The sequence below is a fragment of the Diadema antillarum genome, unplaced genomic scaffold (assembly GCF_040938485.1).
Source record: "Diadema antillarum isolate AM-2024a unplaced genomic scaffold, OU_Dant_1.0 seq00001410_RagTag, whole genome shotgun sequence".
Classification (NCBI taxonomy): Eukaryota; Metazoa; Echinodermata; class Echinoidea; order Diadematoida; family Diadematidae; genus Diadema; species Diadema antillarum.
The window spans coordinates 626,377-650,690 of NW_027272164.1; the positions used below are offsets into that span (position 1 = coordinate 626,377).

The 24,314-nt window shown below is 39.0% G+C and overlaps 1 protein-coding gene across 1 annotated transcript in view; it reads left to right on the forward strand.

The window, feature by feature from the left end:
• The first annotated feature begins 1,895 nt into the window (after positions 1-1,895).
• Positions 1,896-24,314, forward strand: part of LOC139709122 (NADPH oxidase 4-like) — a 38,044-nt gene continuing 15,625 nt past the window's right edge. The window contains exons 1-9 of the mRNA XM_071621083.1: positions 1,896-2,265; positions 15,013-15,108; positions 16,820-16,930; positions 17,668-17,749; positions 18,608-18,705; positions 19,006-19,033; positions 20,894-20,966; positions 21,688-21,768; positions 23,723-23,924. Of these exons, the coding sequence (XP_071477184.1) occupies positions 2,107-2,265; positions 15,013-15,108; positions 16,820-16,930; positions 17,668-17,749; positions 18,608-18,705; positions 19,006-19,033; positions 20,894-20,966; positions 21,688-21,768; positions 23,723-23,924 (930 nt within the window). The 5' untranslated portion in view covers positions 1,896-2,106. The remainder of the gene's footprint in view (positions 2,266-15,012; positions 15,109-16,819; positions 16,931-17,667; positions 17,750-18,607; positions 18,706-19,005; positions 19,034-20,893; positions 20,967-21,687; positions 21,769-23,722; positions 23,925-24,314) is intronic.

A 24,314-nucleotide genomic window follows, 5' to 3' on the forward strand; every position in this document is an offset into this window, starting at 1 on the left:
CAACTTTCAAGTTGTCGTGATCAAGTGCAGTTCATCGCCAATATTCGCAGGCGAACTTGTAATCCGTGGAGTTGATATACATGAGGTCCACACGATTCTTGGGCAGAAAACCCTTGTGTGGTGTTTCGTTGTCAGTCGGTGGTTGAAATTATTGGAAACAGATTTTTTTTTCTGAATTGTTGCGCGTGTAGGAAGCAGAGCTTGACCCTAGAAAGGATAGTCCCCTCGACAAGAGAAGGGGAAAGAAACTTGACATCGATAAAAGCCTTACGTCGCCCCACTTTGAAAGAAACATTCCGTGAATTGAATGGAAGGGAGTGGAAGGGGGTGCAAAAGAACCAAGTATAAAACATTTTACTCCACAGACTCCTACAACATTAATGTTAGTCTTGCTACCTGCACACAATAGAAGAAGAAATTGCTTCCTGTCCTGATGTTTGGAGGACACATGTTACCTGTCTTGTTAATGTTGTTTGTCTTGTCACTCTAGAGCAACAGAGAACTGTTGGTCGTTGCTTAGCAACTAACCAGACTGCTAAGGAGCGGGGATGAGCTTATTAATCCGTTCCCCCACAACGCAGGCAGTTTTCTCGATTCACCGTTTTCCCTCTCCCCATAATATAACCGCATTGCCTGCTGTCTCCATCTCCGAATCTACAGCGAAGGTTTTTTGATTATTCATTTGTGGTTTCCCTTAACCCTTGTAGTTATCGAAGCGCCACAAATCGCCTCACTCTCAAGGGGTGCTGAGACTATACTCTGAAACTCTGAAAGGGGGAAATCACCGGCGAGCCGGTGGGCGATTCCGTGACCTTGTCTGTATGATTATTTTTGGAACGATCATCTCCCGTTTTGACTACGTGGCTCCCTCCCCCCCCCCTTCCCAAAGGAAAGGTTGTGCCACTTAGCCCCAATTTGCGCTCCCCGCAGACAATTAAAGCATCATAAGAATCTTTCTAAAAGCAGCGTAGCGTAGGAGCATTGGCGATAATCCTCATACTTGCTTTACTCTTCTGAAAAGACCTTATCTTGTGGTCAGACGACATCTTCTTTATCTAAAGCGAAGTCTTTGTGAGTTTGGCTTTGTTTCTTTCAAAGGAGGTGATCATCTTTTGGGGGAACAAAACAGGGGTAAACGCCTCAAGCGACGTGTCTTCAGTATCCAATAGGGTCATTCGCGGGGCTATTTACCTCTTGTTTCTCTTTCCGCGCCAAACTTCTTCCGTTCATATCATCATCAGACGCTCATGTGGACCCGGGCAAATCTGATGTCAAAACATTCATGGATGTCCTCTGTGTGTAACGCGGCGAGACAGATGTAGGGATAGTCTTAACCAAGGTCCTCACGTTCCTACAGCATTGTGACGTCAGTGTGTTACTCGAAGGTCTAATCGTGACTGCTACTTCTTAATCCTGATTTTAAGAAGTGTATATAGGAACAGAAAAAAAATGATATGATACTGCTCTATATAAATCTTTCAGCATCACCTTTTGTACATACTGCGAGCTAAAGCTAAAGCCTACCTACAGACCAGTCTCCTGAGATAGTATCGGAGCTCCATTTGTCCATGGAAACTCGCAAATTCGTGGTTTCACAGTGTGCGACTGGCTGCAAGTTCAGTAACCAGCTGTCCATTCACCGTCATCATCTCATCCCATTGTGTTTTATAGAATGACCAGGATATGCGTATCGTCTTCTCCATTCTCTTCGTTGTATTCTTCGCACCGCGTCCTTCATTCAACCAGGAAAGGGTTACATTTGATTGGACACCGTGATCTTGTCACCCCTTGGACATTTTTGTACCAGCGTTCTTCATGTGACTCAGAACCGAAGTGAGTAAACGCAAGCACCCATACTAGTATTGCATTACCATTAGTTATGAAGTGCTCATTTGTATCAGCTGACGGCTAAGAACAAGAAAATAACCAGAAAAACAACAGCGAGCGAACTATTCCAACCTGTTGAAGTGAAGTCAAGGTCATTGAACCTATAGGCCTAATCCCTTTTCTTACCATCGATGCATCATCATCTCCGACAATCGATCGACACGGTATTCATGATCGGAACTTTTTAGTCGCATAAGCGTCGACTTTTCACATACTGCCATGTCGTGCCTTGCATCGTCGAAGTCCTCAGCGAACTCGAAAGTGATCACGACGGCGACAGGCGTTCACTTATCTGGGCGCCCAGTCAAGAGAAGTCCTTCGAAATCGTGTTCCGCTCGCAGCTGGCTCCGGAACAACGGACCAAAGTACATCTTTTCGGTAAGTCGCTTCATCAAGTTGTTAAGTACAAATACATGTCGCCTGAGCTATAGACTCTATACTCCTTAACTCGTTCGCCCATCCCCTGGATATTAAAGGGGTCATTTATGACGATGCCATTGTATTGATTGCGTATACTTCAATCTCAGAACAAGGAGGCTGGGTAGTTTAAGGGTACTTCTAGTAATCTGTCGTTATTCACATCGCCTCTTCAAAAGGATGAATAGAAAGAGCAGACGACAGAGAGAGAGAGAGAGAGAGAGAGAGAGAGAGTGAGTCTCGTATGATTGTGGCCTATTTGTAGTACAAAGTTTGTTAGGTTTGTTTCTCTTGTGCATTTTCCAGGTTTGAATATTAATCAAAATTGATACTATTTACCCTTTTCGATGTTCAAAATCAAGAGCTCTTGTTATCACTCCGTCCACTGCGCTGAAAGCTGCATGATTGTTTCACAGCTGCTTCAAGGTGCGTGTGGTGGAACTGTACAGAAGTACAACATTCTGCACGTGTTCTGTAGGTTCTGAAGCACCAAACATGGAACAAATACCACTGTATACCCTACATAGGAGCGTGGATAAACATTAACATTTTGCAAACAAATGTAAACCTGTCCATTGCAACAGGCGATTCAAGCAGGACTTTGATCCCCCTTCAAAACTTTTTGCTATTTCTTCTATTTTGAACTTATGGACATAACATTTTGGACCAGGATACAATGTGGTTCTGGTTGTAGGTCACCCCCCCCCCCCCCAACACGTTTTTCAATGAGAAATAGATACATTCTTTGACTGTTAGGTATCATTAACTAACTGCTTGGCGCGTTTCGTTACAAGTAAACTGTTACACTATAATATACCTCATTAAACTCTTTATAGCTGACAGCAATACGTCTTTTTCTCCGCAATACTTCTACTTTTACGTAGCATAATTATGACATTTTTAAAGACTTCATAGTTCTGAATCAAATTCATTTAGCAACGTCGAATGCATTTCCATCCGATCAGTAGCTGGCAAATAGTGGACACTGCTATCAGCAAGGTGGAACCACATCCCTGCTGCTACCTTGCGCCTCTTGGAGCGTGTGTCACTCAATTTCAGTCCATATCAACCAATCTATTGGCACTTGACGAAGACAAGTCACATACTATTCTTTCCCGGTTTATACTGTTGCATGCGTTGTTTAATTTAACGCGATAGTGTGTATTTTAAAGATCGTAACGACAAAGCTCGGAAATATGACCATCAACATCGTTTGTTGGAGTTCAACAATGCATTTGTTCTCAACGTGTATACTGAGCTGTTTTCTCATCAACAACGAAAGAGTCGAGTAGTTGGTCGCAAACTGCCATGGTTTTCACAATGCGTGTCAGACAGAAGACCGCAAATGGCATTGTCACGATTGTGTTTGGCGCGATCTCCTCTCCGACCGCAGACGATTGAAAAAGCCATTTGCCACTCACCGAATATGACTCAAGCTGTGCTTAAAAATAGAAGGACAAAGAATGACAAGGACCGGGCAAACGACAAGAAACTTTTAGAATGAGGCGGTGATGTCGGTGAAAAACAAATTTAAACGCTCCTTAAGAACTGGATGCAGTCCTTTACCTCCATCAGTATTCACCACGATTGTTTAACTGGTACTGCCTACATGTATAATATATCATATATGCTTGCATGGAATCATTTTTTAAAGGGATACGCAGCGCTTATAGTACTTATAGTAATTCGGACTCTAAACCCATATCTTTGTTTCTCATCTTGACAGTTATCTATATCCATACACAAGGACAGTGGTTGTCGTATAAGTCGTGGTCCAAACAATAGACTTTTGACGCTTCATTAAAGCATTGTAAAGAGGACATAGTATTATAAGAATATGCTCGCGTACGTACTCGGTAGTCTTATCCACTATGCCACAGCGCACCAAAAGATCTGCATATAGGAGATTATATTCAAGTTATCATTGTTATACGCCTTTTTGAGCATTTCATTTGTATATGACGGAGATGACTGTGTGTATTACCCATAAGGTCTCAGAATCCCCATTCCTGTGGCTTAGTGATGTATTTTTTAGTCCTTTGTCTCTCTCTCAAAAAAAATTCCTGTTGCAGAATCCTTAAAACGCCGTTTAATCGGCTAAATTTATACCTGATTCGTAAATTGGCAACACATTACTCTTCCTGTTTCGCTCTCGAATTGGCAACATTTTGAAAGTTTAGTTCTGTTTTGTGCAGATGTTAAACGACTTTGATTAACCCGCTCCATCTGATCTTTCTCAAATGGAAGCTGAGCTGGTGTCATTTTAATGATGACACGAACATGATTCCTGTGATATCGAAATTCTTCGAAGCTCTATGGGTTAAAGCAGGTCCAAGGCCTATTTTTTTCAGTGCTGACCTAAAATATCTGATTAAAAAAACAAACAAACAGGATTGGTACAGACATTAAACCAACTTCTGTCTGTAGCCCATCCTACAAAAGTGCATTAACATCATGGTAAGTGATCCGTTTATCCTTTTAATTTGGTTATTTTGGCTACGATTAAAGGAAGACCAAAATGCATTCACCTCTATCACCTCCCCACTCGCCATTTATTTTTTTTCCGTATTTGTTTGAATAGTATCTTTTTCTTGTCGTTTTTTTTTTGTGTGTGTGTGTGGTGTCACTCTAATAGTCTGACGGTCTGAATGACCTATCTCTCGCACTTCTCCGGTCTTTCTATTATATTTGTATCTTGTTCAAACGACCTGGATAAAAAAAATGAAGAACAGAACCACAAGTTATAAGAAAATGTTGTCGCAAAAGCCTGCATGCACACGACGTCCGAAGTACTAATAAATTAGAGACATAGGAACTAGCCGCTCCATGCCTATTATCAAGGGGAGCGTCGAACAGACACCGGCGCGGCGCGATAAAGCTCCAAATGTCAATATCATTTTCAATTTTTGCTTGAGGTACAAACGTTTCACATGATAACTATAAATGGAGGAATAGGACCCTATACTTGAATTCGTAACGTGAGAGTGGACCAATCAGACATTATACATTAACATATTTATCATGCTGTAATGCCTTTTATGTCTATTTATACGTGGATGACAGACATCATAATGTTTTACAAATTCTCCTCCTTCTGCGTACCATCATTATCACTATCACTGTTGTTGCTGTCATTACAATTTGAATTCTATGTATCAGTACCACTACAATTGTCATTATCATCAGCATCATCAGCATCATCAGCGTTATCATACATACATGTAATAATCATCATCGTTGTTCCAATAGTTTGTAAAATACTGGAAGAGTGGAAAGCAACAGAAACAGAAAAAAAAAATATTCCACAAACCTGTGTTCACACATGTACCGTGTGCTAAACCCGATGTGTAACTGTAACTGAAATTTAAGAGGAAATACTCACGCAGTGCAGTCATACACTGCATTTCCCTCTTAAGAAATAAGAAATACCTCTTCCCGTCCCCCGTCCCCCCCCCCCCCCCACAAAAAGGAAAACGAAATCCGGAAGATGTAGTAAGCCGAAATGTATATGGTAGGGAGTGTAAGGAAGGGTGTGGCAAGCCAACAAGTTAAGAGCAAGTGATTTGCTCAAATTTACCAACCTCCTGTCTAGTTGCTGAGGACGTCGAGTAGGGCCTACTCTCCCATCCCCATCCCCCCCCCCCTCTTTTACCCACCTCCCCTCCCCCTCCTCTCCCCTGTCCTGACAATTAAGGAGAGGAAAGAACACCCTCCCCACCATCAGAACCACTTCATCGCGCCAAAGGAAAGCTCTTGTACTGTAAACCAAAATATTGTTGCCATGGTAACGAGACACGTCAGCAGGCATGACAAGTAAGTTGTGTGTATTCTCTTTTTCTCACCCAGTAAACAGGATGATAACGGTTCATTAAAAGACGAGTCTGGGGTACAGTCCTATCGCCCAACCTCTGTCAGTTTTCCACACAAGTTTCGCTCGTCCCGATATGAAATTTAGTTTAGAAAAGCGTGTGTCGCCTTTGTCGTAACAAACAATATGGGGGCAGACCTAGAGGGCACAATATTGTTTGTGTTCAACATTTCCTTTGCTAACATTAGTTATGATTCTAATTTATCTATGAATTGCGGTAACACACAAACACGCACACACACACATACCTTTTTGATATTTTTATATGAATTTCATTCGATATCAGGCTCTTTTTCACAATAAAAATCAGTTTGAACAAGATTAAGCAGCTGTTCTTCTCACCAGTACTGCTGAATCATATTCTTTTTTTTTTCATACGATACAATATGTATTTTTTTAAAATTAAACCATGTAAACAAAAGTGATGTAAAACACAAACATACACACGTTTATGACCACTGGTCAAATGCTGAAAGGTGTTCACCATACAAACATATGTCAGGTTCTGGTGCATACACCTGGTTGTTTTTTTTTTTCACGTCCCTTTGCAAATTCAGTGTGGGTTGCAAACTACTTTGATCATTCATTCCTGCCTTTGTCATGCTAATTGCAAATGTTCGGTGTTTTTACTCTATAATCGTTAGAAAGACGTCTGGCATACTATTCACAAGCGGACATGGTTGACGCCATATTTCGACAAATGACTTGAAGATTTGACACTTTGTTAAACAAAATCAGTGCATGGGCTTCTTTATTTCTCTCTTTTTTCGAAAACGAAAATGTAATCGCTCTAAAATTTGCCCTGACCTACTTTACGAAATAATGCTTTGTTTGAGCTATTATATAGGTGGTGTTTGGCAAGTTTGTACATTTGTTTACTTATGGCAGTTCTGCGAATTCCCATAAGTTATGCGGATTTATAGCGAGTACATGATCAATCATTCAGACAAGGGAAAATTTAGAAGGCATTATACGGCACTTAATTTCTCCTACACTTCATATTCACTGCCAAGAATTCTAGAAGAGGGTTTAAAGCTTAACCTAGTTCAGGCTTAAGGAAAGATCGACGTATAGCGTAGTCAAGGAAAGGAAAATAACATAATGGGTTGGATAAACAGAGGGATCGTAGATGGAAATAGAGGAAATACAAAGTCATTATCAGTGATTTCAATCTATTCAGCACACTGGGGTCATTGAGTAATGTAATTATGAAAAATAAGTGTAATGTTTGAAAGCTGATAATAATCTCTCCCCCAGGGTATAGGAGAAAAAGCCCACAAAAAAACTAAGAAACATGAAGTGCAAGAAAGTGATCTTTCATCACATTATGTATGAGAAAACAGGCGAAGTATTTCTTTTTATCCGAAGGAAGAGAGAGAAAATAATCAATTTACACCTCTGTGACGCGAAATTCAAAGAGGAAATGTTTTGTCGGGCAAGTTGTGGTGAGGACGAACCTGTCAAACCGCAGATGACTTTTTTTTTCCCGCGCCGTCTACAGAGGAAGCACCCGGTTATCTGATATTGTATGTATGAAGAAATCCCGCTTTGCGTGTCATGTATGAAGACACGTACGCAAGTCAGTCGGACCGATACACCCATCAGGAGCAACATCCCAAATTCACCAATGATCGGCAGTGTACATGTCTCATAAAAAAATGATAATCGCCGCTCTGGTATAAGTGGAATGAAAGGATTGGATAAACCGCAAAATAGATGCCCGCGTTACTTCTACGCAGAGAAGTTTCGGCTTTTGGCAATGGGATAGACCTACAATGTATGTGATAAGCATGATAAGAACGGCGTCACTAAAGAGAGAGAAAGAATGGTTAACTTGATTTGTGATATTAATGCCATTCGTCAACAGATTCTTATCACGATATATTCAAGTACTCGTAATAGTCAGGTTGTTTTAACCATTAATTTGAAAATTCTGTATGATAATCCAAAACTATATAGCCTGAGGCTTTCTTATGACTTGTCTGACTGATGGTTGTGTGTCTAGATCTAGAAGATGCAGAATATCATTATTCGATATCCGAATTCATTGCGTCCTAATAATAATGGCAAAAGATTACACAAAAAAACAGAGCGAGATTCATTGTATAGCATTATGAAGCCGGAAAACTATTTTATAGTAATACATGTATCGGAATTTACCGGAATTTGAACGAAAGCGGCTCATTAAAAAAAAAAAGGTAACGGAAATAAGATTGTTGCTGAGCAATTCCTGTCATGTTTTTATAGCCGTAAAAGTCTTTTTTTTTAGTACTGGGTACACAGATTTACAATCCTCAAAATAGAATGACGGAAGAATGACACGAACACACTGTCGGATTAACGGCCCTGCGGAAAAACGAACGTTATTTCATTTTTGGAATTAACGAACCTTCGGAATAACGAACCTTATTTCATTTATGGAATTAACGAACCTTCGGAATGATGAACCCATATATTTCATATAAGATTTTCATTTTCGAATGAACGAACCTTCGGGATAACGAACCTTACCTTAATTTCGGATTAACAAACCTTTGGAAAAACGCCACAAATATTCGGACTAACAAACCCTTTTTCATTTACGGATTAACGAACCTCAGACTAACGAACGTCACCCTTTTCAATCCCTCTTGCAAAAGATACAAAACTCCCTAAACCCCCACACATAATGTGCCTCGGTATACACGGGATAACATCGTCGGAATATAAAGTAGAAACAGCGAATCATCGGGGTGTCGATTAGAGTGAAATATCATTCTTCTCCAGGTCGAGGTCGCAGATCGATCATCTGGCTTCATCGATCTTCAAACAAACATTCACTCCCATCTCCTCTCATCACCGAGGTCATCACAACCCTCTCCTAATTCATAATATTTTTAAAAAGAAAGCCCCCTCCTTCATTCTACCCCTACACCCCTCACCTATTCCGTCCTACACCCCTGCACATCTACCTCCGAGATGTCTATCAAGCACACATCATTATAATATTTATGAAAAACGGAGTTAGAGTTAGAGTTGGACATATTATGGAGATTGGAGTAAGGTTAAGTGTCAATGTAACTTCTATTGCCCTTTGGCTATGAAACTCATTTCCTTCATTTTTCGGTGAAATTGACAATCTGGTACAATCTGAAGGACAATGTCACAGCTTCACTCATGACTCACATTTTTCGCCAGATATTTGGGTCTTTACCATGTTTACTAACTCAGATGTCTGCGCCTTCGAATGTTTAATAAACAGATATGCAATGGCGTCATACAAATGCTGTTCATCATCATCATCATCATCATCATCATCATCATCATCATCATCATCATCATCATCATCATCATCATTATCAATTTGTGTCGACTGTCGAGGCCGGTGCTATTATAGTGTATCGTCCGAGATTCTGAGATTTAGAGTTCGACGGGGTGTATGTACCGATGGTACTGAAACAGGCTATTTTGATTGTGGCATATTTCATACCTCGCTACCATGACGACCCTAATGCTAGAAGGTATTCCCCCGGTCTCCTCCGGGCGGCAGATCCAAACATCTGTTGTTATGATTGCTGACATGACACTGACTGACAGCCGGAGTTCATTGTTAAAGCTGCCCAGCAGTCTGCCAGGTTTACGTGACATTCCCCTCCTCTTGCCCCCCCCCCCCCCCCCCCCCGCCTTGGATTTTCCTCTGACTCCGTGTAAACAAAGACTTCAATATAACATGGTAAGTCTCCCCAAAAGTCAATGTACTGTACCTTGGAATCCCAAGCCTACAATGCACAATACGCATAGCAGCATTCAAAGGAAACGTATCTGTCACTCATACTATCGTAAAAGCATTCTGAAAGTTCGATGCTTGGAGGAGAAAACTACTTCGGAGAGTCCTCTGAACCGATCTGACCCCACCCTTTAGAGCAATACAGAAACCAGAGTCGCTTTATTAAAACGAACCAGTTTTTGAGCAAGAGCCATATTATATTATATTATATTATATTATATTTGACCTCTGACCTCTCACAGCGATGGAGTAAAAACGAAACTGGGAATACTGAGGGTGAGGTTTTAGAAGACAGGCGACGTAGGACACAAAGTTTGGCATTTATGACTAAGCATGGTCGATGTATAATATCACTTTAATATATACATTGAAGTGTACTGCTTTCGACAGTCAGACCATAGCTTGTTCTATAGAGGGTGTTACGATGAATTCTACTGGTAAAAAAGAAAGAAAGAAAATAATTTCATCACGTCAAACAATTTAGATTACTGGGAAAAATAACTAAGGCAAGGGCTGTCACCCGGGCAAGTTAATGCAAGACGTATTTAGTCGGTATGCATTCGAACATTCTAATGTGTTTTGGTGTGTGTCATAACGTTGGATAAATACAGCCGTCGTTCAGTGATCACCGTCTTGATTAAAAATAACTGATAAAGGTTATATGAAATGGCAAAAATTAACATGATGAGTATAAAGGATTTGAGTTCCAAAGAAACTTATGGACAGTTTACGAGCCTCCAAAGATGAAAAATTGAATAGCAAGCTAAATTATTTTAGCTAAATAATATCGTGATGTGTTCTTTCGTTGTCTACAGAAATAAAGCGATATGAAAGAGCTAACAAAAGCAAAGTTCACAATATTTCACGAGCATAATGAGTCGTTTTTTGTTAACTCATTACACATTCCTCATACACAGAATTAAAAAAAAAAGTTACATCCGCACTCTCACCCCATTCCCCCCTTCTTTCCCCCAAATACACATGATTATGTCTTTGTTTTTGTTTTGAGATATTTAGCTATAGATAATAACATGGAAGCCTTGAGATGGTTTTTGGTACTAAACGAGTATGTACATACATTGTATTGTAAAAGTCGTTCTTTTACACAACAACCGGAAGTACAACCGCTGTCGTGGTGGACTAAATGGAGTGGCAGTCACGCCGACGAACATTTTATTCCCAGCTCCCCGAATACATTCAGATCAAAGTAAAATGACAGAGAGCGCGTCACAAATAACAAGATGGCGGTCCCGATGGGGTCTGCCCTCTCGACAAAGTCCAGGTTTCGATCCCCCAGCACCTTAAAACCGCAAGCAGGCAAGTAAACAGACGATTTATAAAGAAGGGATAACAGAGAAGGGTGGGGTGGGTGAGGGAGAAAAAGAGGAGAAAAGCTGGAGAAATAACTACATCAGACGAGTATACATATTTTTTGTTTGCCCATACCTTGCATATTCCCCCGTGTCTGGGATAAATCTATTTTTTCTTTAATAACTCCTTGTCTGGACTGTTCATCTAGATAGAAAGAGAACATTTTTTTTGCATTTTTTTTCCGTCGTGGCAGCAGCTTCGCAGGGACGTTTTGACAGCCAGATGTCAATGACAGTTCGTTGTCGAATCTGAAGAGGGTTTGATATCCGTCTGTCATATTTTCATACATGTCTTCTCCACTTGGCTAAATGTGCGATGATATGCGATGATTTTGATGTAGAAAATGAGATACTTTTAAAAAGGAAGGAAAAGCTTATACCCCATAAGTAACCACATGTGTAAATTAGTACAAGCTATGATGTCATCATCTCACAATACAGTCTCCTATCGGCTTATGAATTGTATTGAAAAATGTAAATATTTTTTTTTTGGGGGGGGTGGGTTGATAATGTGGTAGCTACGAACTGTTTCCGCCGCAAAGTCATAGTTCTTATTACAAGGTTGAAATAATTCCATTCAAAGGATGCAACATAATGTTCTTATTAATTTCATACCACAAGAGGAAATCTTCAGTGTAGAGTTAATGTCCAGGTCATTCGAGACCCTTTTAAGGTTACAGGATCATCATCTATGCCAATTTACATTCTGTGTGCTCCTTTAAGGAGCTAAGATCATCGTTTAATGAACAATGAATAAAATCAAATTTCCGACTTAAGTCCGACGTGGAAAAAAAAATCAGCATTTTTTTTTCATCTGATTTTTCTCCGTTGATTAAAGCTTATGTTAAACTGGTGTGAATTTGCGCTGTAAGGGGCCTAGATATCTTACCACCACATGTATACAGTGGTTAGACCAAGCTTTCCGAATATCTTATTTGAGCCGCAGAGCGACTGACATGACTGAAGTGACCAAAAATACTGTACCTCAAACACGACGTATATAAACTCCGAGCCACGTGACGAGGAGGGAACCATCGAGTTTGTCGGCATAAAGTGGGCGCGTAATGATGATTAAATTATGTGAAAATAATCTATGTGTAATGACGTATTTATCCGAAAATATGGCCTAATGTTTGTAGTCCAGTGTTATACGATAGCATAATCCTATCAACGTTTTCTACGATTCATCAAGTCGAGGGGAAGGGAGCAATGGAGACTTTTGACATTATTAGGCCTATACGTGGATACCACCTTTTATATTACCACCATCCACATGAAAAAAGAAAGAAATGCACACATTTGATGAAATTTGACATTTTCAAAGTTAAGACATGGGTGGTTCGTGTTAAATGAGGTATTCATAGGCGAAATCATAATACTCCTCCCGCTGATGTTTTTCATTTATGAAATGAATCAAAAGACCACTTGCCTTTAACGACTTGAAGTGGACTGCCATTTGGGGTCGCACAAGGAATGCCGCGATATTCGAATCCAACTACAGAGGGAAACAGACAGACAGACAGAAAGAGGGGAGGGAGAGAATGAGAGAGAGGGGGGAGAGGTGGGAAGAAGAGAATAGAGACAGAGAGACATGATAGACAGAAATAACTGACAACAGTGGTCAATGACTTCCTCTGTCAGTATGCATCTGTCTGTCTGCCGGTTATCCGGTGAATTTGCTAGTCTCGTTCCCGTCCTCGTGCCTTTCAAATTGTTTGTTGGGAGAGTGCACATTAGTGTGCAGGACATGGTGAGTTCTTGGACGTATAAATTTATGGCGCAAGCGCTGAAGCACCCCAATAAACACGCACACGTGTGCACATAGAAACACATGAAACCAAACGCACACACACACACACACACACACACACACTTTGTACATAAAATTTTACGATTTAGAATTTGATGTATGGGGACTCTTTGGTACATAATTATCAATAATTTATCATACACCTTATCTTGTTCCGTCCACACACAAACATACATATTTTGTCGTTATGATAGTCTTTCCCCATCAAGGAGAATGTGGATGATTCATGGACCCATCTATTGCAATCTGCTGGTGCTATACTGTCCGTCGATAAAAAATAATGATAATAATTTTTCCGGTTTCAGATCACAGCAATCGGTTAAAAGGAACTCACTCCCTGGAATTAGGAGGCAGCGAGTTCAAGTTTCTGTCTGGCTTCGATAAGTTACTTACATCTTGTATAGTTAAAATGAGCAATATGACATTTCACTGGCAATAGATTTTACCCAAAAAAAAAATGAAATGATATTAATTTTGATGAATTTTTCGCACTCTTGAAAAACATCAGTACGATTATGTCGGACTAGTCGGATTAATTTTAGTTCACTTGGCGGGCGGAGAGGGGGGGGGGGGGCTTTCCTGTGAGAAAGTCCCTCCTCCAGGTCACTGGGCCAGTCTGACCCCCTAGTCGTTCTTTTAAAAAGCGTTACGAGAAAAGAAGTGATTTATTTGATGCTGGCGATGGTGAAAGACGGAACAGAGCTTGAAATTGTTCTCGAAGTTGTGCTCTCCAAATAAATATAGACGAAATCAAATACACATTAAACGCTGATGAGGCACTCACTAAGAACCCAACACATAAATTCTACAGTTTGCACCGTTTTTGCCTTGTTTTATTAGTGCTGGTGAAAATTTATTGATATCATGGCCACAGGAGGTTTTTTGTCTGGGACCCTCTTGAAAATAGGAAGTTTTGTTATAGCATCGCTATTTAAGACAAGCACTTCAGGAAAGAGAGCTTAGTTTCAAAACAAGAATGACGCGCCCGTGTTTATAACAGCGCATTATTATATTTTGAAAAGAATTTATGTATTGTTGCACATAAACCCTCACTTGTTTGCTGACGTTTTTGTGATGTATTGATTTCTATCACGATCATTTCGTTGTTGGCGAAACGAAAGTTTGTAAATCTTCGGAAAGTTTTCTTGAGTTTGGCAGTGGAGACAAGCTACAGGTTAAGGGTTCGTTTTGGTGGGTAACGGTCGTGGAGTGATTTGCAGTTGTTTTCCTCCCATCTGTATGAGAGCTATTCATGTTTTTGTTCATCCCCCCCCCCTTTCATTCACATCTCTTCGCTGTCTTTTTAGTTTCTTATTGCTATTGAATATTATTTCTGGGCTTTTCACGCATTCAAAGCTGTGGGATATTGTGTTGAAGTCGAACTGTTAATGTGAGTGTGAACCAGGACAGGAAAGTAAAGTCAGCACAGAATGGACTCATTTTACATGTAGCCTTTAAAAAGTGTATACTCACCTCATTGAGCCCTTAATGTATTGTATGCGTTTCACATCATCATAAGTATACAGTGTAGGTTTGTACATTTATTTCTTTTTTATTACCATCGATCTGCTATCACGGAAAAATTCTTACTTTATTCATTGTATTAAGTCTATTTCATTTTTTCCATTCTTTCCATCCGTTTTTCCTTCTTTGATGTGTTTGTTTCTTCTTCTTCTTCTCCTCCTTTTTCCTTTTCTGTCTCCGTCTGTCGTATTATCGTATATACTGGTACTGATTGACTGTCTGGAACGTTTTTCTGTATGTGTTTGAGTGATAGATGTGCTTCATTTATTAAAATTTTATACATTCATTTTGAAGAGAGATAACACGCTAAACATTGTTTGATTCATCCAGTTCTTCTTCGCCTTTTTCTTTTCCTTTTTTTAAAACTCAGATACTATGGATCCTCGCAAATGCTGCAGTGTTTTCCAGTGTGTTTCTTCACTACAAGTACCAGCCAAAGTATTACTACCTCAGGGAAATATTAGGGGTAAGTATATAATGTCAACGTGTGAAGTCATGTGGGAATCTATTGCAGGTATCAAATTAGCAACTCTTTACTTAATAGGATGGTATAGTTTTGGTTGAGATGGGAATTCAGATTTTAATTTTTTGTGAGATAATTAGAAACCACTTTGATGAAAATCAAATTAAAGAGCATATACAATTCTAAGAGAAATTAAAAGTTTATCTGCTGAAAATCGGTCCTAATAAAAGGTGGGTCCCACCTGTTATCATGAGATCTCTTTGTTTCTTAATTTATCTCAGCCATGTCAAGAGCAATTTTCATCAAATAAACGTCAAATTCCTCTTGGAATTGCATGCTCTTTAATATTTCTTATACGTGGTTTCTAATTATCTTGCAAAAATTTAAAATCTGATTCCCCATCCCAACAAAAAACCAAACCATCCATTTAACTGCATTTATCATTGTAGAAGGGTTAGATAGACTTGGGCAAAGTTACTAAAACTGCACGGAATCAGAAAGAAATTTACCCTCCAAAATGCCAATTTTAGAGAGAAACATGAGCTTTAAAAGGATGGTATAATATTGGTTGAGGTGAGGATTCAGCTCTTCACTTTTTGCGAGATACACTGTACTTAGAATCCACTTTATGAAATGTTAAAGAGCGTATAATTCTTTGAGGAATTGAAAGTTTATCTGATGAAAATTGGTTTTGAAATGGCTGGGATATCCAAAAATAAAGTAAAGCAAAGCCTCCATCTCCCGATCTCAACCAAAACTAAAACATCCATTTGACTGCATTTCTTATTGTAGAAGGATTAGATAGACTTGGGTAAAGTCATTAAAGGGGAAATCCAGTCCAATGCATTTGGCAAATGTAAGTTATAGTCTGATAAAAAAGAGTAAAATCTTACGAGTTCAACGGTATGAATTTGACTGAAATCGGATGAAAAATAAGGAAGTTATGAAATTTTGGGGAAGTTTGTCTAATTTCTGCAAAACAGTTCTTGTACAGTGGATACGAATATGTAAATGAGTGAGCTAACCGTGTCATAACCTCACAATTTTCCATTGATCGTGTACAAAAAAAAAAAATGAAAATTCTATGTTTCTATCATTAAAGTCTGAAACAAGATGTTATTCCTGGTTGAATAACTTCAGAATAGTGATCAGTCAGACATATGAGGATTTGAGCCTCGGGCATAATTGCGTTTGAATGAAAAACTGGACATTTCAAAATTTAATATACAAACTATATGGCAAGTTGTGAGGGGATGATACGCGCACTTTGCCATTTGCATATTCCTATTGACTGTTCGAGAACTATTTCCCGAAAAATTAGCGAAACTTCAAAATGTCATAATTTCCTTATTTTTCATCCGATTTCAATCAAAATTATAACGTTGAACCTGTAACATTTTACTCTTTCTTATCAGATCAACTTATATTCGGACTGGATTTTCCCTTTAAAAACGGCACCAAATCAGAAAGAAATCTAACCCACCCAACCCCCCCCCCAAAAAAAAAGCAAAAACAAAAAAAACAAACAAAAACAAAACAAAACAAAACAAAATGCCAATTTGAGAGAGAGAGCTTTATAATGTAGACCCCAATTTACCTACCTTCCTGTGCAAGGTAAATACATATAATCGAACTATCTTATAACATAATTATGTGAGTAACCTGGTCCCTACCTAGTCTCACTCACCAGTCATGCTCGTACTTTCATCCGCAGATCGCCCTGTGTTTATCCCGTGCGTCTGCTGCTATTTTGAATCTCAACTGTGCTGCACTTCTACTTCCAGTCTGTAAACATCTGGGAGCCAGACTACGCCAATCAAGCTTGGTAAAATAAGCAAAGAAAAACTTGTATACGCCTTGCTTTTTTTCCTAATGTGCCAGAGGAAAGTAATGATGATGACAATAATAATGATAATATTATTAAAAATTTCAATAGTATGATCAGTAGCAGTGGTAGTAGCAGTAATAACAGTAGTAATGATGAAGATGAGGATGATGATAATAATAAGAATAATAATGATAATAATCCAAATAATAATGATGATGATGATAATGATATTGAAAATTATAATAATAACAATAACAATGTTATTGATAACTGACAGTACTTTTCAACAATATCATCGAATTACATAGCATTGACAAGGAGGATCCTATACCCATTTATACACCTTGGTTATGAGGGACATCGCGGGTTAAGTATACCCTATATCCAATCCTACAGGGGGATTTAAACCCTGGAACTCCTAACTGAGAGTCCAGCGTCTCATTCGCGGCACCTCAGTTCCCGAGTTACCTCTGGGAGAACAGAGCTAAGAGAGGCTATTCTGGGTAAAACTAGTATGCATTCTTATTAGGGCTCTCCTAGTTTTTTAACATCTCTGTTTAACCAAAGATCAATGTTGTATTACCTTTACATATTTTTATACGAGACATTAAAAAGACCCGCTAACAGTTTTAAAGGCAATAATGAAATATTTTGTCACTTAGTATTTTTGTCAATATAATCGTTACGACGCCATTTTGTAGATGTACTATAGTCCACGGTTATTTCTTCCTCAGTCAGGGCGTACACTTCGCAGATGGCTGGATCATTACCGATTCACACACGTCCTGTTTGCAGCATGCGTCTGTGTAGCCACTGGTAGGTGAACGACTCTATTCCATCACACCGTTACAGTTTTGAGTTTTGTGAAACCACCCTGTTTCCTTGGGTTACAGTTCGTTATTCCGAAGGTTTGTTATTCCGAAAATGAAATAAGGTATATTACTTCAAACGTTCGTTATTCCAAAGGTTCGTTACTCTGAAGGTTCGTTGATCCGAAAATCCGAAAAGAAAGAAAGGTTCGTTATTCTTAAGGTTTGTTAATCCGACAACAAAATAAGGCACGCAATTCGGGAGTTTCGCTTATCACGCACCTTTTTTCCATTTTTGCATCAACGAATTACCTTCGGAGTAACGAACCTCATTATTTTCATTTTCGAATTAACGAATTTTCGGAATAACGCCACAAATTATAATGTTCTGATTAACGAACCTTATTTCATTTCCGGATTAACGAGAATCTAGGTTTACGAAATTTGTGTGTTTCGGAATAACGAACCTTATTTCATTTTTGGATTAACGAATCTTCGAAATAACGAATATCACCCCAAATGGTCTCCTTGGTCAAATGTATGATGTAGTGTGAGTTATTGGTATAGACTTATAAGATTATAGATAAGGAAGATTGCATTATAAGACAGAATAAGAGTATGACATTCATTAGACATAAAGGACTTTTCCTTGAAACTTGACTACTCCATGTGGACGTGAAAAGTACACGTATGATTAGCCTACAATATAGGGTGTAACTGGGTTGCTTGAAATAATCATTAAAAAACCCCATTCAAATTGACTAATACAAACACTGACCTTACCTTGTAAACGGAATACTGGTGGCAGCTTTTCAAATTCTGTATCAACATCTCTCCCCTACCCACTCTGCCTTTCATCTTTCAGTTGTGCACTGCGCTGCGCACGCCATCAACGCGATAAGGTTTTCTCAAGGATTCAACGCCAACGTTCCGGACGTGAATGTGGCTACCTTTCCTGGACAGGTAGGCAGAGGCGTTTGGTTGAAAAATTCCAGATATCATGTATATTAAAGCATACTTTTCCAGGCATTTAATCATGACATTCTATAATCATGTTAGCGTGTTTGTATGTTTATATGTATGTTTTTAATGGTGTTTGGTGTTTAAACTTTAATGAGAGAGTTTGATTCTTTCTTGATACAAAAATGATCATAATGGGACAGCTTAAAAAAGGCAAAATAATCCGTTTCTCCTTCACGTTTTTTCATTGTAGGAGTCTGCATATTTCACTTGTTCCTTTTTTCTTCATTTGTTTCATTTCAGAATCCTTGCACAGTTCTTTTTTCAACAGGTAAGTAACAAATGTTATGATAATTCATGCTGTGGAAGGTTGGAATTCTGCTTATATTATGCATTAATAAGCACATACAATTTGGAAGATCATTGAGAGAGATACTACAATATATGTATCGTTTGCTCGATTATTTTTTTTCACCGGGAGGGAAGCTAATCAGTTTATGGCTGCAAATATTGCACATGATAATGCAGAAATTAACGGGTTTGAACGTCAACATACATGAACAAAAAAATTGCTTGGCAATGAACACATAATGTGTGAGAAAGATAATGTGGAAAATAGCACATCTCGTATATAGCAATGATCTATTTCACGCTGGTAACATGAATTTACACGAAAACAAACTGTTTTCCGAAATGAAAGTGCGTCAATCGCTTTATTCGCTGCATACCTTGTCATGTAAGGGAGCATGAGCCGGCATATATATTTTTAAATATTATCCACATTTTTCAGAATCCCAAATGGCGAATTGGAAAATGAGTCGAGAGTTCAGGTGGGTGTCACCTGTTCCTTCACAAGCATGAAACATCCATTATTGGAATCGACGGGGTATTAGGGATAACCGCAGCACAATAACTCCACAAAATCATTATTTGCAGCTGCTGGAATTTCTGCCCCCTTGCTGGGCAAAATGTACGTGTTTCTTTTTCTCTATTACGGTTTTTTTCCCCGTTTTTGGACCTAACACTTCTGGAAAAACCGCCCCTGATAATTGCTTTTAAAATGACTACGACTTGAGATAATTGTAATATGCCAACAAAACGTTAATTGCCAAAAAAAAAAAGAGAAGAAAGAAACTCTTTTTTTCCAGCGCACCTGGCATGACGTAATGTATCCCAGCATGCACATCGAGTGGACGCTGAGTTACAAGTGGATCATTGAAACCACAAAATACCCAAGTCTGTGGGGACCCTGTTTTGATGCCTGCTTCTTGAAATCGCACCCATAGCTTGATGCGACACTGTTTAGTCTTATCATTAGTCTTGTGAATATCAGGGGACTAATTAGATTAGGCAGAAAATCAAGGTTGCACACCCCTTTCTATACTCGTTTATTACATGAGATGTGTATTATCTAGGTATTTCTTTCAATCTAATGTCAGCAAATTCAACCTCGACTGCAGATGATGATTCTTATATAAACAGCAAATCATATTGAAGCCACATAATAGATTATATTATATTATGTGAAAATTGAGGGAATGCAAAGATATTAGTAGAACACGCCAGCGAACTTTGAAAAAAAATAGGACAATCCATTTGTTCAGCCATCGCCAGATGAGAATACTACTACAGTCTGTGACGTCACGTATGGACGAACGACATCAAGAAAATATTATGAAGAAAATTCAACATGTATTATTTTCACTTTTATAGCATAATGACAGAGCAGCTGATTTACCTCTTGCAGAATGCGGGAGAATGATATAACCCTTGACATGCCAGTACAAGTAGAAGGGATGTATACTTTTCAATTAAAAATTAATTTTTGTGGAATTTTCTTTATGTTTTCCTCATATCATTGTACGTTGCACACACACGCACACACACACACACACACACACACACACACACACATATATATACATATATATATATATATATATATATATATGTATACATATATATATATATATCATACATATAAAAAACATCCTGCCGCTGCTAGGAGTAGCTGGTTTGCACTTGATGGATATGATCGGAATTCGCAGTCATAATATTATGACAGGGTTATATAGTTGTCAATTCCCGGCTTCCTCGCAACCTTGCGATTTAGACTTTTGCATTGTCTGTTTTCTTTTTTTTTTCATTAATTAATTAATTCTTTCTTTGTTTCCTTTTTGTCCTCTTCCAGTTGCCGGCATTACGGGTTCCTGTATGCTACTTATCCTTTTGCTTATATTTGTTACGTCACTACCTCACTTCCGGTAAGCAATTCAGGTCAATCATGGTAATTCTATGGTTCTTTCTGTCTTGAAACATTAACATAGTTTGATGAAAATATCATGCTATTAGTTTATTTGATTGTTTGGGTTTTTTCAGCAAGGTAAAAAAAAAATGACAGACAAATTGTTTACTTCGTAGTCAATAACATCACTATATGCAAAGAAAAGTTCACGTATAGGAAATTACTTTATTTTATAAATTCGTCTTTATTTTGGGCGGAAATATGCAATATGCCATTTACGACAGAATGTAATCCCTTTCTGTAGACATCATTTGATTATCGTCGTCAAAAACATAACATTTTTTATGTACTCTCTGAGTTATGGTTTCTTCCCGTCATCACGGCGTGCCATCTATTCTTATATTGAAATCATTGTTTAATTTGTTTCAGTTTATATGGTTTAAGTGCGGGATGTACTCTTAAGAGACCATAGCACTTCCTGAAAATTGGCTTGTATATGTCCAAAAGTCTGTAGCCTTTTGCAGAGTACACCTGCAGCTAATCAGAAATGATTCCATACTTTCTTTGATTCTATTCTCTTTGTGTGCTCTTGTTAGTTCTTCCACTTATGGGTATGGGCATTTACCTTCTAAGTGGAACGAGATAATATTTGATACACTTTTCTCTTCGGCATCGACAGAGGTATTGCTTGCAGCTTACCCTATACGTCATCACTCGGATATTTTCAATATTTTTTCCAGACGTCGCAGACACAACGTATTCTGGTTCTCCCACCGCGCCTTTCTGATCTTCTTTATTTTGCTCGTCTGCCATCCACTGGGGTAAGAGCAGACGACAGCGTCTCTATCAATTTCCTTTCCGTACAACAAGATATCGATAGCTGGGACTTCATACTGACACTCGACGTGCTCAACGAGACACACATTCCATTTCTATCTTGTCTCGCTGGAGAGCATTATCGTTTTGAGGGGGCGCCCTGCATTCCATGTTGGTTTCGGATGCTCGTTGCCATGGTAACATCAATTTCGATAACATTCGTGTCTGTCAGTTTCCGGGGACCATCCTTGGATAAATCCAATGTGTTGAAAACATTCTTGTCAGCTTTCAGGAGGGAGGCGTGGAAGCAAGTGTAACGGATGGTGGTAATTTAATGCGCCAGAATTAAAATATTGTTGGCACTTTTATTGTTAGTTTGTCAATGAAAGTAGCATAAACTTTCTAACTATTAAGTCTTTTTTTATTCTTGATAACTAATTTCACCAGCAGTGAAGTAAGAGAAGCTTTGTCAATATTTCAGTATGTCTTTTGTATAGTTTTCCAAACAAATTAGATAATTTATACACACACACATGAGGGTATATGAATATGTATACTAGTATTTATGTAAGGTCTATCATATGATAATTATATTTTTATGTCTCTCCCAACTAGTATTATACGTGCATGTAGTATATTTACACTTATTCATATGCCCTTATGCCCTTGACGTCTCTTATTTCTGGGGCAAAGTGCAGGATTTGGAGACCCATTTGACCATGACCCCCCTAAAATTATTAGCAGGCACTTTGGGCCATGGAGAAACCGTTTGCCTACCACCCATGAACCCGGTAGTGTAGACACACTTGGCTCTCGTAATTAAAATCAAATGGGTTATGCAGTAGCCGTATAAATGGGTGGGGCTTGGGGGAGGGGGGGGGGGGTTCTTTGACAGAAATTCCATCTGGTTTCGATCTACGGCGGGGTGGTACAGAGGTGACTATTGAAATGCGGAAGTAAAATCGAGTATCTGTGTATTATTACAAGTACAGTAGTCAAGTTCAGCTGTCTGCTAGTCTGCATATCGAGACGTGTCTGTTTGGAGGAGATTTGGGGCGTATTTCATGCCTGTCGATTAATTTCTATTTCAATTTTTTTTCTTCATTTTGAAGTTTTTCATATTTCCCCCCTCTGTTCTTAGGTGATTTTTCTCCATAGACATTGCTTACATGGATGGCATAGTTTCGGTTGAGATAGGGAATCAAGTTTTTAAGTTTTTGCGAGCTAATCAGAAACCTTTTTTTAATGAAATATAAAAGAGCATACGATCCTAAGAGAAATTAAAAGTTTATTCGATGAAAATCGGTTTTGAAAAGGTTGAGATATCCAAAAACAAAAAGGTCGTAATAAAAGGTGGGACCCATCTTTTATTAGGACGTCTTTGTTTTATTTTGGTTTTAGATATCTCAGTCATTTCAAAACCGATTTTCATCAAATAAACTTTGAATTCCTCTCAGAATTGTTTGCTCTTTGATATTACATGTTATTATAAGTGGTTTCTAATTATCTCGCAAACTGTTAAAACCTGAATCCCCCATCTCAACCAAAACTATACCATCCCTTTAACAACATCCAGCCCATAGCTCGGTATAGCACAGTTCGAAACACTGGGCTGTTGTGGAGAGAGAGGAAGTGAAAGAGAGAGAGAGAGAGGGGGGGGGGGGGAGAGGGAGGGAGGGAGAGAGAGAGGGGGTGGGCAGAGCGTAGGAAAGCTTTGATTTAAGACTCGTGCATTATTTTCTAAGGCAGCGAGATGATTACATACATTTGGCCTAACTTTTCTTCTTCTCCACCCCTTTCTTCTTATTACTACTTTTTTTTCGTGACATTCTCAATCCTTCTTTACTATTTCTTCTTTTTTCTCCTTCGTCTTCTCGTACTTTTTCGTCATCTCCTCCTCCTCCTCGATCCTCCTCCTCCTTCTTATTGCTCTTCTTATTGTTCTTCTTCTTCCCACAGAGGTATCCTAAAGGAACAGTGCAACACAGATAGACATGTTCCTGGTTGCATCTATCCGGATGAACCGCTTGCCGAGTCGATGTCACTATGGCAACCGGAACCGGAACCGGAACCGGAATTCGATCCGCAAGCCGAAGCTGGCGCAACCAACTCCTCAACAATTTGCCAAGAGAAACCCGCCTTTACCTCGCATACATCTCGAGTAAGCACACCGGTTTTATCATGTCCATGCCTTGAAGATTGTAGAGTGATATTCATCACGGAATTTCCTGGTGGGGGGGGGGGGCAACAATTCCACTGAAATCTTTGAATGACATTAGTTGAGCAGAAACTGCGTTATGAAAAAGTGTGAAAAGTGTGATAGATAAAGCGTACTTGCATCTCCCCAAAATAAAGAAATCCAGCAGGAGGCTGTGTAAGAATTGTCATTGTATAGTCATAAAAAGCACCGGCATTTGTACGTTTGTGTGGGCGCTACCCATACAATAACCCCCTTTATACTTCTACTGCTTCCTTGATACTGAAGTCATCGTTGAGTAAAACACAGTGATGGTGGGACATCCACCTCCATCCTAGTGAGCTTTCTGGTCCT